The 16,827-nt window shown below is 46.8% G+C and overlaps 1 protein-coding gene across 1 annotated transcript in view; it reads left to right on the forward strand.

Moving 5' to 3' along the window:
• DUS1L (dihydrouridine synthase 1 like) overlaps positions 1 to 16,827 on the forward strand; it is a 28,041-nt gene that overhangs the window by 3,603 nt on the left and 7,611 nt on the right. Inside the window, exons 2-9 of the mRNA XM_040330787.1 lie at positions 663 to 771; positions 2,875 to 2,925; positions 3,014 to 3,126; positions 3,236 to 3,318; positions 6,649 to 6,752; positions 8,720 to 8,864; positions 14,970 to 15,066; positions 15,975 to 16,063. Of these exons, the coding sequence (XP_040186721.1) occupies positions 663 to 771; positions 2,875 to 2,925; positions 3,014 to 3,126; positions 3,236 to 3,318; positions 6,649 to 6,752; positions 8,720 to 8,864; positions 14,970 to 15,066; positions 15,975 to 16,063 (791 nt within the window). The remainder of the gene's footprint in view (positions 1 to 662; positions 772 to 2,874; positions 2,926 to 3,013; positions 3,127 to 3,235; positions 3,319 to 6,648; positions 6,753 to 8,719; positions 8,865 to 14,969; positions 15,067 to 15,974; positions 16,064 to 16,827) is intronic.

Genomic DNA, 16,827 nt, shown 5'->3' on the forward strand with positions numbered 1-16,827 from the left:
CACAACATTGTAGCCAATTGTCATTTCTTCAGTGTCGTCACATGAAAAGATAGAAGAAAATATTTACAAAAATGTGAGGGGTGTACTTACTTGTGAGATACTGTATATGATAATACGAAGGGAGGGGGGGGGGGGTTCCTATGTATACCTGTGATAAGTCAGTGTATCTACCTGTGTGTGTGTGTGTGTGTGTGTGTGTCTGTATGTGTGTGTATGTATGTGTATGTGTGTGTGTGTGTGTGTGTATATATATATATATATATATATATATATATATATATATATATATATATATATATATATATATATACTTACATATATTTTGTGTATGTATTTGACTTTTGGTTCTGGATGTCTTCCTCTACACCTTCCAGGACAGGGACATCAGGAGCTGTCATTGTCTGTTCCCAGTAATAATACAGAACACTTCCTTCCTCTACACCAGGCGTCTCAAACTGGCGGCCCTCCAGCTGTTGCAAAACTACAAGTCCAATGAAGCATTGCAAGAATGACAGTTACCAGCATGACTCCCACAGGCAGAGACAAGATGGGACTTGTCGTTTTACAACAGCTGGAGGGCCACCAGTTTGAGACCCTTGCTCTACACAATCTGTTCCATTCTGTGATTGTCACTGACATGCTCATTATTTTTTATTTTTTAGTTCTGTGCAAATGATCCGGAAGTGTTTATCCAGGCCGCCCTCCTGGCTCAGGACTGTTGTGATGCAGTTGATCTGAACCTCGGTTGCCCGCAGATGATTGCGAAGAGAGGTAAGTGCGTCACCCCCATTTCCTTCCTTTTTTATTTTTTTAATCCACTTGCCGACTGACCACAGTAACTACATGTTGTCATTTTGACATTAAATACTGGGGTTAGACCCCTTTCACACTGATGCCGCCCATAGCAGTAGAATATCGGTAAAACGCTGTCGATTTGCGGCACATTTTGTCCGCTAGCGGGGTGCTTTTAACGCCAGCTAGCGGCCAAGAAAGGCTTAAAACTGCCTGCAATGAGCCGCTACAGCGGTGATGCCCATTGATTTCAATACGCTCCAAAGAAACTGCTGGCAGGACTTTTTGTGACGCCCTGCCAGCGCACCGCTCCAGTGTGAAAGCCCTCGGCTTTTGCTTCATGGCCGTGGCAAAAATGATCAGCACCGCCACCGATAACCTCCCATTCATGTAAACGGGGCTGCACCAAGATCCTAAATATGGGTGTAACCTGAAGCACGGTCCAAAAGGCGGACTAAGTGGTTGCAGTTAGAAGTGTGTGGTTCTCCTCATCTATATCTTCTTGAAAAGAAGACGATATTATTGGCTGAAAGTTTTCAGCCCACTCTGTGGCTAGAAACTCCAGTGCCGGCCTCCAGAGTCTCCTCCATCTCTACAGTAGAGAGTCTCTGAAATTCCACATTGAAAATGCAGCTTATGTTGATAACTCTCCGGTGACTGATGGCACAGCAGTCCCGCTTTCTTCAAATTCTTTATATACCTCTCTGAGATATATATATATACACACACACACACACACACACACACACACACACACACACACACACACACACACACACACACACACACACACACACACACACACACACACACACACACACACACACACACACACACACACACACACACACACACACACACACACACACACACACAGTAGAACCTCAGATTACAAGCATAATCTGGTCCAGGAGAATGCTCGTAATACAAAGCACTGACTTCATTGGGGTAGATTCAGAGAGAATTTACGCCGGCGTATCTATAGATACGCCGTGTAAATTCAAATCTGCGCCGGCGTATCTTCTTTCTGTATTCAGAAAGCAAGATACGCCGACATTAGCCTAAGATACGACTGGGATAAGTCTTACGCCGTCGTATCTTAGGGTGCACTCTGACGCTGGCCACTAGGTGGCGCTCCCGTAGAGTATGCAAATTGCCTAGTTACGCCGATTCACAAACGTACGTGCGCCCGGCGGTAGTTTTTTACGTCGTTTGCGTTAAGGCTTTTTCGGCGTAAAGTTGCTCCTGCTATTAGGAGGCGCAGCCAATGTTAAGTATGGACGTCGTTCCCGCTTCGAAATTTGATTTTTTTACGTCATTTGCGTAAGTCGTTCGCGAATAGGGCTGGACGTAATTTACGTTCACATCGAAACCAATACGTCGTTGCGGCGTACTTGAGAGCAATGCACTCTGGGATATGTACACGGACGGCGCATGCGCCGTTCGTAAAACACGTCAATCACGTCAGGTCATCACACATTAGCATAAAACACGCCCCCCCTGCCACATTTGAATTACGCGGGCTTACGCCGGCCCCATTTACGCTACGCCGCCACAACTTACGGAGCAAGTGCTTTGTGAATACTGCACTTGCTCCTGTAAGTTGCGTCGGCGTAGCGTAAATACAATGCGCTGCGCCGCCGTAACTAGGCGCGCAGCTACGTGAATCTACCAAAATGACTTTCCACATTGACTTCAATGGCATGCAAGACCGCATGCGGCCAGAGGTGGGGGGGGGCGCCGGAGAGCCTCGGGAACACATGGAAAGGCCAGAGGACAGCTTGGCTTACCTCGGAAAGGCTCGGGAACGGCGTCTTTCCAAGCATTTCTGAACTGCGCCGATTTTCTCCGTTCGGCTCCCACGCCCCCTCACCTCAGGCCAAACGTGGTACTGCACACCACTGTGGCTTGAATTTTGTGAGACAACACTCACAAACCGAGTCAGGATTTTTAATAATACAGTGCCCGCCTTGCGAAACGCTCGATAACCGCATTACTCGCAATCCGAGGTTTATATATATATATATATATTATATAATATTTTTTATTATTATTTATTTGTTACAATCTTTCATTTTCCAGGTCACTATGGAGCCTTTTTGCAAGATGAATGGGTTCTTCTGGAGAAGATGAGTAAGTACCCTCAGTAAAGTCCCCTTTTATTTGTAGGAATATGTTCTAACTTTTTCGCATCCACTTATTGTGAATTTATGCTTCGCAGTTGAGCTGGCACATCAGAAATTGTCGGTGCCCATCACTTGCAAGATCCGTGTTTTTCCAGAGATTGAGAAAACTGTGACCTACGCCAAGTTACTGGAGAAAGCTGGGTGCCAGGTGGGTTTATCATGGGTAGGTGGGTTTATCATGGGTGGGTTGGTTGCAGCAATAAAAGTTTCATGTGCAGTTGTTATGTCAACTTATAACAAGATCCTTCTGGTTACAGCTGCTGACTGTTCATGGTCGTACTAAGGAGCAGAAGGGTCCCCTAACAGGCGTTGCATCCTGGGAGCATATTAAAGCTGTGAGGTGAGAATATCGTAAGATTTATTGGAATTATTGGGGCTCAGGGCTGGTACAGAATATGCAAAAATATTGTTTGCCTTTACTGAAAGTCCCAGTCTTTGGTGTCAGCCAGGCCGAGGTTCTCCTTTTGATTGTAGAACAAGTTTCCGTGCAGGGAATGACGTGTTTTACTGTTCAGAACTGGGCAGAGATAACGGCACTGTTGAATTCAGTGCAGCAGAGGCAATGGGGTTGATTTAGTAAATATGAAGAGTTCAAAATCTGGTGCAGCTCTGCATAGAAACCAATTTGGCTTTCAGATTTTATTGTCAAAGCTTAATTGAGCTGAAGTTAGAAGCTGATTGGTTTTAATGCAGAGCTGCACCAGATTTTGCGCTCTCCAGTTTTAGTAAATCTCCCCCATTGTGTTGTCATCTCAGACCGGAAGCTAGCAGTTTGGATTTCTGGCAGATCAACAGGTGTGTTTTTGTTGTACCTGCAGGTTTTGTAAAGGGATAAAATCTGCAGCACTTCAAGTGATTTATTGAATTTCTTGCAAAATCCACAAAATTCAAGTGAAATTTTTATCCATATCTATCGCTCTCTAGTGGTGATCAAATGCCACCAAAAGAAAGCTAATTTGTGGAGGGGGGGGGGGGGATTGTTAAAAATCTTGTCTGGGTACATACAGTAGGTGTTTGTGATATTGTGCTTTCAGCACGACAGCGTCGCGCTGATACTCGGCGACAGGGTGCCAAGATCTCGCCGACATCTCACACTCACTGGAATAGTGACAGCGCGTCATAGAAGCGACGGGAGATCCGACTTGGATTCCCGCCAATTCTACACGTGTGCGGCGTTTGTTATGAATCCTGAGGGGGAAGTCCCCGCCGGATTTTAAATAAAAATCCGGCATGGGTCCCCCCCTCAGGAGCATACCGGGCCCTTAGGTCTGTTATGGGTTGTAAGGAGAGCCCCCTCTACGCCGAAAAAAACGGCGTAGGGGTCCCCCTACAATCCATACCAGACCTGTATCCAAAGCACGCTACCCGGCCAGCCAGGAAGGGAGTGGGGACGAGCGAGCGCCCCCCCCCCTCCTGAGCCGTACCAGGCTGCATGCCCTCAACATGGGGGGGTTGGGTGCTCTGGGGCAGGGGGGCGCACTGCGGCCCCCCCACCTCAGAGCACCCTGTCCCCATGTTGATGAGGACAGGGCCCCTTCCCGACAACCCTGGCCGTTGGTTGTCGGGGTATGCGGGCGGGAGGCTTATCGGAATCTGGGAGCCCCCTTTAATAAGGGGGCCCCCAGATACCGGCCCCCCACCCTAAGTGAATGAGTATGGGGTACATCGTACCCCTACCCATTCACCTGCAAGAAAAGTGGTAAAAACACAAATAAACCACACAGTGTATTAAAATATTTTATTTTTCTGCTCCGGAGGCCGCCCCCTGTCTTCTTTATTAGCTCTTTTACCAGGGGGGGCTTCTTCTTTGACGTCTTCGGGTGGGTGGGGGCCGCCGTCTGGTTCTCTTCCACCGCCGGGGGGGGTGGCTTTTAAAAAAGCCCCCACCCCCCCGGCGGGTTTCCTCCGGCGTCTTCGGCGGGGCTCTTCTTCTTCTGCTATCCCGACGGGTCTTCTCAACTCTCCGGGGTTCTCCTTCTGTCTTCGCCGCTCTCCGTTGTTGACTCGGCGCACCCCGGTTCTTCGTCTCGCTGTCCGGTGTCTTCTTCCGTGCTGTACGTCTTCTCCTTCCGTGCTGTGATGCGTTCTTCTTCCGTGCTGTGACGTCATGTTCTTCACTTCTCTCCTTCTCCCGATGTTGACTCGCCGGTCCTCCTCGCTGAAATGACGGATGCGCGCCTTGCATCGGACCTATATAGGCCTCACAGTCCCATCATGCTCTGTACCTACCCATGTGATACCTACCCCGGCGGTGGAAGAGAACCAGACGGCGGCCCCCACCCACCCGAAGACGTCAAAGAAGAAGCCCCCCCTGGTAAAAGAGCTAATAAAGAAGACAGGGGGCGGCCTCCGGAGCAGAAAAATAAAATATTTTAATACACTGTGTGGTTTATTTGTGTTTTTACCACTTTTCTTGCAGGTGAATGGGTAGGGGTACGATGTACCCCATACTCATTCACTTAGGGTGGGGGGCCGGTATCTGGGGGCCCCCTTATTAAAGGGGGCTCCCAGATTCCGATAAGCCTCCCGCCCGCATACCCCGACAACCAACGGCCAGGGTTGTCGGGAAGGGGCCCTGTCCTCATCAACATGGGGACAGGGTGCTCTGAGGTGGGGGGGCCGCAGTGCGCCCCCCTGCCCCAGAGCACCCAACCCCCCCATTTTGAGGGCATGCAGCCTGGTACGGCTCAGGAGGGGGGGGGGGCGCTCGCTCGTCCCCACTCCCTTCCTGGCTGGCTGGGTAGCGTGCTTTGGATACGGGTCTGGTATGGATTGTAGGGGGACCCCCTACGCCGTTTTTTCCGGCGTAGGGGGGCTCTCCTTACAACCCATAACAGACCTAAGGGCCCGGTATGCTCCTGAGGGGGGACCCATGCCGGATTTTTATTTAAAATCCGGCGGGGACTTCCCCTTCAGGATTCATAACAAACGCCGCACACGTGTAGAATTGGCGGGAATCCAAGTCGGATCTCCCGTCGCTTCTATGACGGCTCTGTCTCCATCGCGGCAAGCCAGCTCGGCGCTGGCTCCCGCGATGGGGCTCGTAGGTGCTCAATCACGCTGAGAAAGAGAGCGAGATTGACACAAAATCGGGTTCACCTACTGTAGTTACATAGTTAGTCAGGTTGAAAAAAAACACAAGTCCATCCAGTCCAACCACAAAAAATAAAAAAATAAAAAAAACAAATAAAATAAAAAAACACAGTACAATCCCATACACCCAACTCCATACCCACAGTTGATCCAAAGGAAGGCAACAAACCCAGCAGAGCATTATCCAATTTGCTACAGCAGGGGAAAAAAATTCCTTCCTGATCCCCCGAGAGGCAATCTGATTTACCCCGGATCAACTTTACCTACAAATCTTAGTACTCCGTTATATTCTGTACATTTAAATGTTACAATGGCACAATGTTTGTATAACCGCGCAATTGCCATTCAAAGTGCGACAGCGCTGAAAGCTGAAAAACGTTCTGGGCATGAAGGAGGGAAAGTGTCCGGTATTGAAGTGGTTAAAAGTCTGAAGGTATAGCTGGAGTTCAGCATTTAGTATCAGAACAGGCAACTTCCACTTTTTAGTGCATTGTAGTGACTGCTGCATTTTTTTTTTTTTTTTTTTTTATTGATAATAATGTGGATAATTAACAATTCCTGTTTCCTTTTGATATAGGAATGCCGTCAGTATTCCTGTTTTTGCCAACGGGAATATACAGTACCTTAGTGATGTGGATCGATGTATTCAAGAGACGGGAGTCCAAGGGGTGATGAGTGCAGGTTTGTATCTCCCAGAATAATTACATATTAATTGAATTAAAAGAGAAGCTCCAGGCTCCTTCAGAAAAAATGTAAAGTCAGCAGCTACAATTCCTGTTGCTGCTGATTTTAAATATTAGGGCATTTACCTGTCCAGGGGTCCAGCGGTGTCCTCACCCGAGCCGATTTCTCAATTGGCTATCGGTGGTGCCTCAGCCATCTTGGATAAGGGAAACCCTACTGCACATGTGCGAAGCACACTGCGTTTGCAAATGGGAAAGGAGGAGGGGGCTGAACTGTCAAAAAAAACAGGTATTTTTTTCCCTCTAAATTCCCCAATGTACCAATATAGCATTAACCCCTTCCTGACCAGACCATTTTTTGCGATACAACACTGTACGCTTTAACTGACAATTGCGCAGTCGCACAACTCTGTACCCAAACAAAATTGATTTCCTTTTTTTCCCTACAAATAGAGCTTCTTTTGGCGACATCAAGGACTGTCCACTGACCCGACAAAAGACGGGGAGGATATTTTCTTAAAAAAAAATTTTTTTTTTTCAATACTATGTGATTAATTATTAGTGTGTACACTGGTATTAACACATTATTTGATAAGTAAAAAATGTTTTTTCCCAAAACTGTACTGTTTGTAGCGCAAAAAAATTAAACCGCAGAGGTGATCAAATACCACCAAAAGAAAGCTCTATTTTGTGGGTAAAAATGACATGAATTTCAGTTGGGTACAGCGTCGCACGACCGTGCAATTTTATGTTAAATTAACGCAGTGCTGTATCACAAAAAATATGTTCATGAAGGGGGGTAACATTTCTGGCGGTCAAACTTAAAAAATGGCATGTCAGACAGATGGCCTATAACAGTGATGGTGAACCTTGGCACCCGAAATGTTTTGGAACAACATTTCTCGTGTAGTGCATCATGGGAAATGTAGTTCCAAAACATCTGGGGTGCCAAGGTTCGTCATCACTGGATCTATAGGATGTGCTTTACTGGAGACATAGAGACACTGGGCTAGATTCAGATAGGTTACACGGATCTAAAGATCCTCTAACCTATCTCAATTACGATACGCCGCCGCAAGTTTTTGAGGCAAGTGCTTTATTCAGAAAGCACTTGCCTGTAAATTTGCGGCGGCATATCGTAAATCCCCCGGCGGAATTCAAATTCCGCGGGTAGGGGGCGTGTAAAATTTAAATCAGGCGCGTCCCCGCGCCGAACGAACTGCGCAATGCGCCGTCCGTAAAATTTCCCAGCGAGCATTGCTCTAAATGACGTCGCTAGGACATCATTGGTTTAGACGTGAACGTAAATTACGTCCATCCGTATTCGCGAACGACTTACGCAAACGACGTAAAAAATTCAAAATTCGACCCGGGAACGACGGCCATACTTAACATAGGATACGCCGCATATAGCAGGGGTAACTATACGCCGGAAAAAGCCGAACGCAAACGACGTAAAAAAAAAGCGCCGGGCAGTCGTTCATTTCTGAATCAGCGTAACGCCTCATTTGCATATTCCTTGCATATACAAACGGAAGCGCCACCTAGCGGCCAGCGTGAGATTGCAGCCTAAGATCCGACGGTGTAAGTCACTTACACCTGTCGGATCTTAGGGATATCTATGCGTAACCTGATTCTATGAATCGGTCGCATAGATACGACAGCCGGACTCGGAGATACGACGGTGTATCAGGAGATATGCCGTCGTACCTTCTTTCTGAATCCGGGCCACTGTGCTGAAGAAAGTGATTGCCTGGTGTCAGACGTGACCCATGCAGATTTCAGGAAAAGGATAGTGCATCCAAGATTCTCACTAGATGCTATGGACTGAGGCAGGTACACACTAGATGAGGATGTGCTTTGTTCTTTTTTAATTTTAGAGGTTTACAGCCACTTTTTATTATGACGTTCATGGTACAGTACCCCACAAACTTCTCACAGAAATATTATCTGTATGGGTTTCAGAGGGGAATCTCCACAATCCGGCCTTGTTTGAAGGGAGGAATCCTATGGTATGGGAGATGGCAGAGGAGTACTTGGACCTTGTCCGGAAATACCCGTGCCCTTTGTCTTTTGTTCGGGCACACATCTTCAAGTTGTGGCACCACACGTGAGTATTGGCCTTTTTTGTGCTTCTTTCATCTCAAAACTTTTGTTTCTGCTTAGAAAGTTGGTGTCTGTCTCTCCTGATGGATGCTGCTTTCTATAGAGTACATATTTGAGAAGTCAAACTGTAAGACCCCTTTCACACTGAAGGCGATTTACAGGCGTTTTAGCGCAAAAATAGCGCCTGTAAACTGCCATCTTAGGCCACCCCAGTGTGAAAGCCCAAGTGCTTTCACACTGGGGCGGTGCGCTTGCAGGACAGGAAAAAAAGTCCTGCAAGCAGCGTCTTTGGGGCGGAGCGCGAGTGATGTATACACCGCTCCTCTACCACCCCTGTCCATTGAAATCAATGGGCAGTGGCGCATTTTGGGCACTTTTAACCCCTTCTTTGGGGTTAAAAGCGACCCACTCCCGTCTGCACAGCGCCAGTAAAGAGCCACTAAAACGAGGTGCCGCTTTACTGCTTGCGCAGGGCGGTCTTCAGTGTGAAAGGGGTCTAAGCGACTAGTACCTTTGTGATGGGCCTTGTGGTAGAGGCTGAGACACAGACTAAATAAAAGAAAACGTAACATCTGTGTCTCTTGGAGATGCAAAAATCCAACATACAATTCCACCTGACCTGATCAGTTTTGGATGGTGTTGGTATGTAAAGGGAGCCTACTAAAAATTAAGGGGGTTGCCGTTAGCGTTGTCCCGATACCACTTTTTGAGGACCGAGTACAAGTACCGATACTTTTTTTCAAGTACTCGCCGATACCGATACTTTTTTTTTAAATGTCCCCCCACAAATGCAGCCATGTCCCCCCACAAATGCAGCCATGTCCCCCCACATATGCAGCCATGTCCCCCCACATATGCAGCCATGTCCCCCCTATATCCAGCCATGTCCCCCCATACCTAGATGCCGCATGGGTTAAACAGCGTGCGGGGAACATCACAGCTTTCATTTGAATAGCTGTAGTGTTCCCGCTGCGCCGCGTACAGATTGGACAGATCCCGAGCAAGGGGGAGTGTCTATGCGCGGTGGGAAATACTACAGCTATTCAAATGAAAGCTGTGATATTCCCCGCACGCTGTTTAACCCATGCGGCGGCAGCATTGTTGCGGTATGCGACGGGGTCGGCGGCGGCATTTGTTATGGCGGGGGGGGCGGGTGTATCAAGTATTCTATTTAGGTATCGGGGGTATAGGTCCCGATACTGGTATCGGTATCGGGACAACCCTAGTTGCCGTCATCCACTTGTTTTTTTCAAACTGTAACCTCCAGGTCTGTTGGCATCACCTTTTTTTTTGCTTTCTTCTTTTCCAGTCCCTTTTTTGAGGGGGATAGAGTTAGAAATGGTTTTTCATGTCTATTTGGAGAGATTTCCGTTCTCTGCCTGGAATTGATGGAAAATTTCAACAATGGGGTCTCAGAAATAAAAACCTAACAAATTGTAACCTTTTGCATTCTATTCAAAATAAAATGTCTCAAGATGGCGTAGAAGCATAGAAGTGATTTTTCTGTATGCATGCAGTAGGGTTGTCCCGATACTAGTATTGGTACCGATACCGAGCATTTGCCCCAGTACTTGTTCTCGGGCAAATGCTCCGATGCTTCACCCGATAACTGGGCAGTCAGTGTGATCAGTGTGGTGGGAGAGTTACAAGCACTGATCACCCTGTATAGGGCCCTTTTCTCCCCCCACGGCTTTCAGCTGCTTTAGTGAAATTGGCGGTGATCGGTGCTTGTAACTATCCCATACACGATCACCTCTAACTGTCCCGTATCCTCCTCCAGTCCCCCTCCGTTCTGTTGCTGTCCCCCCCCCCCAATGCTGCTGTCACCCTCCGTTCTCCTGTGTCCTTCTCCATGCTGCTGTCACCCTCCGTGCATCTGTCCCCCTCTCTTCTCCACCTCTGTGCTGCTATCCCCCTCGATCTGTCAGGATGGAGAGCAGAGGTAGGAGCCGGTAAACCCGGCTCCTTCGTTTTCTGAATGGACAGAGTTGGTGATCACTGACTCTGTCCATTCACATAACTGAAACATCGTAACCTCCTGTGATTACGATATCTCAGTTAATGAATGGAGAGGAGCCGCTGTCTTCTCTCCATTCATTTTCAGTGCAGCTGAGGCTGCTGAGAAAGGGACTGGGGAATATGGGTCCCTAGTCCCTTTGCCTGTCTCAAAGGGGAGATGTCAGAGGTCTGTTAAGGCCCGTCCGTGAAGGAGAAAAGTTACTTATTTACAAAATTTTATAACAAACTTTTTTTTTATTTGTAGCGCAGACAAGCCATTGGTGATTGAATACCACCAAAAAGCTGTATTTGTGGGAGGAAAAAAAGATGAAAAATTTCCTATGGGTACAGTGTTGCCTGACCGCGCAATTGTTATTCAAAGTGTGACAGTGCTGAAAGCTGAAAATTTGTCCTGGGCAGGAAGGGGGGTAAAGGTGCCTGGTATTAAAGTGGTTAAAAGTCAGCAGCTACAGTATTTGTTGGTTAATATCCAATAAGGAGGTATCGATTATTATTAATCGGCAAATGAAAGTCCAGTCTGCCCTGAAACGCAAAGATCCAATTCGCCTGAATACATAAGTAATTGTTGCGATGATATGTACAGTTTTAGGAACACATGTCAAGTGGCAAAACTGGGCTCAGGGCATTAAGATTTGTTTTATCTTCTGTCATGAAGGGGTTAACAGTTACTGATTCTCCACCAGCAATTCATTATATAAGGTCAAACCTTATTTAAGATCTCATTTCACATGAAACATCCAGGAAAAAAAGAAAATGTAACATCAAAAGTATATATTGGGAAGTCATTCTGGCACTTGTCGGCTCCAGGAATCGCACAATCGGAGGTCTGACACCTCAGCGCTTGTGAAATGACTCCAGTTACCATTTGACACCCATTTCTTTTATTGTCTCTGACAGCTCATGCTACATAGCTACTTCAAAAGATCTTTCTGGCTCTAAGATCTGACGGACTAGATAACAAATTCTTTGCTTGCCGATCTAAGAGGGTCCTGTACGGATCGTGTCCTTTCTGCAATTCCAGTACATTTTGTATTTGACTTTATCATTGCACTTTTATACTTCTAAAGGCAGAATATTTTTTTACCTTTAAAGTGATTGTAAAAGCTTGTTTTTTTTTGTTTTTTTTTCTTTTAAAATAACAAACATATTATACTTGCCTGCTCTGTGTAATGGTTTTGCACACAAGCCCAGATCCTCCTGTTCTCTTGGGACCCTGGCTGGAGATACTGGCGTCTCCCTCCTGTTGAGTGCCCCCAGAGCAAGCAGCTTGTAGGGGAACTAGCTGTGAAGCCTAAAGTCTTCAATGCCGGGTTCCCTTACAGGCAATGGCGGCGGTTGCACCCGACAAAGGGGGGGGGGGGAGAAACGCTCCGGTGTGGGGATCTCCGAGGTGATTACTTCTCCCAGAACCACGGGTGCAGGCAATGCATATGTGATTGCAAAACAAAAGAACAGATTCTTCTGGACAGCCGCACACCGAATAAAAATTGCTTTTATTGTAAAATCCAAAACGGCACTACATGTCAAAGCACACCGGTAAAGCTGACGCGTTTCACACTGTATTAGTGTTTAGTCATAGCGGCGGTTGCACCCGACAGCCGATCCGAAGATCGGCTGGGGTGCCGACATTGTGGGCTCCCTGGACAGGTAAGTGTTCATATATTTAAAATTCAGCAGCTGCAGTATTTGTAGCTGATGACTTTTTTTAATTTTTGTGGGGTGGGTGGACCTCCGCTTTAAAGGGGTTGTAAAGGTAAAAGTTTTTTTTCACCTTTATGCATTAAGGTGAAAAAAACATCTGCGGATTAGAGGGCCCCCTCCCCTCCCCCCCCCCCCCATTTACTTGCCTGACCCCTCCAAAGTCCCACGCTATGAACGCGCAGGCTTCTCGGCCTTCTTCCCGGCTCATTCATTGGTCGATTGAAAGCAGCGCAGCCATTGGCTCGCGCTGCTGTCAATTGCATTTAATGACGCGGGGGGCGGGGCCGAGTGATACAGTCGGCGGCATCACGCGAGCGTGCATGCAAGAACTCAACACCATGCGAGCTCGCTCGCATGAAGGTGTTGAGACCTTGCAGGGGGAGCCGAGGGACCCCAGAAGACCAGGTTCGGGGGCACGCTCTGTGCAAAATGAGCTGCACAGTGGAGGTAAGTATAACATGTTTGTTATTTAAAAAAAAAATATATATATTAACTTTAGTGATCCTTTAAGTAGAGGTTTGGGGGAAGTAGCGGGGTGGTGTGTGTATAAAAGCTGGAGATCTTCATTAATAACTTCTGCTCACTAAAGGGAGTTATATAGGTCTTGCTAATGACAGCTGGAAGCCGACTGTTATTTCTAATGGCACTAAGAAGCATTCTTGCTTGCCTTTGTTTCATGCTTCGTGCTCGCAGGGGCAGCTTAATCCGGTTGCCAAGCTCAGCGCAGACCTTTTTCCTCTTTTCACTTCTGATCCACGTGGCCCGTCTTGGATTTCCTAGGCGATGGGGGCATGTTGACATGTAATAACGTCAGCCGGATGATTAATACATCTTCCAGCAATGAGAACTCGCAGGTTTTGTCGGAAATTCTGTGAAGCTATTTATTTTGAGACATTAAAGCGTGATCCTCCCGGGGACCCGACGCACCTTTTTGAAATTGAAATGTACACGCTTCTTCTTTCCTGTGGATGCCGTAATGAGGAGTCTTGGCTCTGCTCATTATGATGCCCCTCGTGTTACCGCGCTGTAGAAATTCTCAGCGTACTTAGAAAGAACCCCCTCGGAGCCGTCGTCTGTGCATTACTCCTTCTCGCTTGATGTTCTTCTGATGATTCATTTTCTTTTTTTTTTCTCTTTTTAACACTCTGATGCAAAGCGTGAAGAATGCACAATTCTCAGTCTTCAAAGTAATTACATAACAACAGATCTCCCCCCCCCCCCCCCCTGGGTATAAAAATGAATTAAGATGCATCAGTCATTGTCTGTTTACAAAGCAAGCCATGCTTTCCCCTTTAAGGTCTTGTTAACTCGTAGCGTGCCTCCTAGATGCATTAGGAATGTAAAATGTTACTTGTCGTTAATAGATCATCTGCAAATTAGAAGGAAAAATACAAGCTTGCTTTATGTCGTTTATGATCTGCCTTTGCAGCCATTATAACTGACAATCTTCTGGACTGGCTCAGGTCAGCTGCTACTGTATGCATAGGTGCTCAACCTGTGGCCTTTTAGCTGTTGCAGAACTACAAGTCCCACGAGGCACTGCAAGGCTGACAGTTGCAAGCATGACTCCCAGAGGCATGATGGGACTTGTAGTTCGACAACAGCTGGAGAGCCACAGATTGAGCACCTATGGCAGGGATATGCAATTAGCGGACCTCCAGCTGTTGCAAAACTACAAGTCCCATCATGCCTCTGACTCTGGGTGTTATGCTTGAGGCTGTCAAAGTTTTGCTATGCCTCATGGTAATCGTAGTTCTGCAACAGCTGGAGGTCCGCTAATTGCATATCCCCGACCTATGGTATAGAGCAGTGGTCTCCAATCTGCGGCCCTTTGCTTGATTTTTATTTGGCCCTTGGGGCACTATTTCATTCACTGACACCAACAAAGGGGCACAGTTCTTCCCAATGACACCAACAATGGGGCCCAATAACACCAATGGTGGGGGGACCATTCCTTCCAATGACACCAACACGGGGCACAATTCCGCCCAATGATGGTGTCCAGCAGTGGACAGCGTTGGAGCATTGGGGGGGGTAGTACTTAACCACTTCCGGACCGGCTCATGCCAGTATACATCGGCACTTTGAAGAGGGATATCGTTGTTATGGCAGCAGCTAGCTACCATAACCCTGGTATCCTCTTCTTCAGTGAGCGGTCCGGTTTTGGATAAAAGTGGTCTCTGCGGCAGATTCGCAGCAAGATTGCTTTTTTTTTTAAGTGCGCTTGTAAGAAACAGTGTGACAGAAAGTATTGCAACATTTTATTCTCTAGGGTGTTATATATAGTATGCAGCTATATGTTTTTGTATTATTTTTTTTCCAGCTAAACTAGTTTTGCTTAAACTCCTGTATTCTAGCTGACACTGATGTATTTTTATTTAATTTTTAGTCTGCAGATTTACCAAGAAATACGAGAAGAACTGGCAAAGGCCAAGTCCCTGGAAGGCATTATTGCTGTTAATAAAGAACTGAAGGTTAAGTGCCAGGTAATAAGAGTGTGTCATATTGGTGTATAGACTGGCATAAAGACTGGTGTAAAGACTTAAGCAAGCTGTAGATGACTTGATTTCCTTTCACGGATGGAAGGAAAAAAAATTGCTCGAATGCCACACACAGTGCCATTGTATTCTGCTGGCAGGGGTGGGGGGCTTGGGGTGCCTTCCCAGCCGGCAGAACACAATGACTACTGATAGCTGCTATAGCCAGGGCAGCTGATGAGGCAGTACAGCCAGCCCTTCTGTATTGGGCCCCGGCCCTATCCGTTCAAAAGGGGGGGACCGGGCACCTGCTGAGTAGGAGGACCAGCTGCACTGCCTTACTGCAGACAGACACCGATACTCTTCTGCATCCCCCTGCAGAGCTGCCAACTTCTCCTCCACTCCCTGCAGCGTTGAGCTCTAGCATCTACGCCCCCATATCTCGGCTTTCCAGGCCCCCCTGTGTGCCCCATTTCCCTGCAGCATTCCTGGCGTTTAGGAAAAATATAATTTTATATTTTCTGGGGGGAGGCAGCAGCAGCAGCCCTGGCTATAGCCACTGGCAGTAACTGAGTGTAAAATATCCAACAGGCTGGCTGGATCAATTGACTTGGGTACAATCAGCCTGCCCATACATGGATTGATTTTTGGCTGGTCCCTGCTAAACCGGCAGAATTTTGATCCATGTATGGGCCTCTAATCCTAGCTCAGTTGGCTCAGATCAGCTGCTGTAGCCAAATGATGGTGACTTCCTCCCATTGTTGGGAAAAATCCTTCTGAGCATGATATTTCTTTTATAGCCTTGTGGGTGTATATAGATCTAGTACTTTGAGCAATTCTTTTAACCGTCTTGAGGATGTAGATGTATAGAGATGAAGTGTGAGGCAATCAGGGAATCTTCTTTTTTTCTTTTGTAGGAAGAAATGGCTAACAAAAAGGAAGGCGATGAGAATACGGGAGACTTGCCTTTCCCCCACTGGATATGCCAACCCTACGTACGACCACCGTAAGTCCTTTTTTCTTTATTTTCTTTATTTTGCAGTATTTTCCACAGGATTCTACTAATCATAGTACAGTGGTTTGCGAGTTGTTGTTTTAAAAAAACAGCAGGATTCAGGCCAAAGCGGTGTGCAGTAACTGTTTAGCCTGAGGTGGGGGGCGATGGAGCAGAACGGCGCTGTTCGTAAAGATTTGGAAAGGCCCGAGGTTGACCTCAGCAAATCTCTGGAACAAAGTCTTTCCAAGGTCAGACGAGGTGTCCTCTGGCCTTTTTTCCGAGGCTCTTCTGCGCCCCCTCCCGCCTCTGGCCGCATGCGGTATTGAATGCCATTGAAGTCAATGAGGAACAAATTATTTTCGTTTCCATTGAATTCAATGGGGATATTCGCTTTGATATGCGAGTACTTTGGATTAAGAGTATTCTCCTGGAACGGATTATGCTCGTAATCTGAGGTTCCACTGGTATAGGTACAGATCTTTTACAATTGGTTAGAACTTCAGGCCACAAATTTGCAAGATTTACTTAAAATCTTTCAAACGTTTTTTTTTTCTTTCACGTTTGCAGTCAAAACCTGCAAAGAAAGTGCCATAGGTTTTAACATGATTTGTATATATTGCAAATTTATTGCATGGAGTTCTGGCCTCTTCCTTTATTTGGTTTTGAAAGCACCTTCATGTAACCAAAATAAAAGAGGACTTTGGAGGTACGTGTGTGGGATGGTTGTACATAATGAGACGGATAGTTTGGGATATTGGAAAAGGGACCAAAGG

Source organism: Rana temporaria, chromosome 12 (genome assembly GCF_905171775.1).
Source record: "Rana temporaria chromosome 12, aRanTem1.1, whole genome shotgun sequence".
NCBI classification, from domain to species: domain Eukaryota; kingdom Metazoa; phylum Chordata; class Amphibia; order Anura; family Ranidae; genus Rana; species Rana temporaria.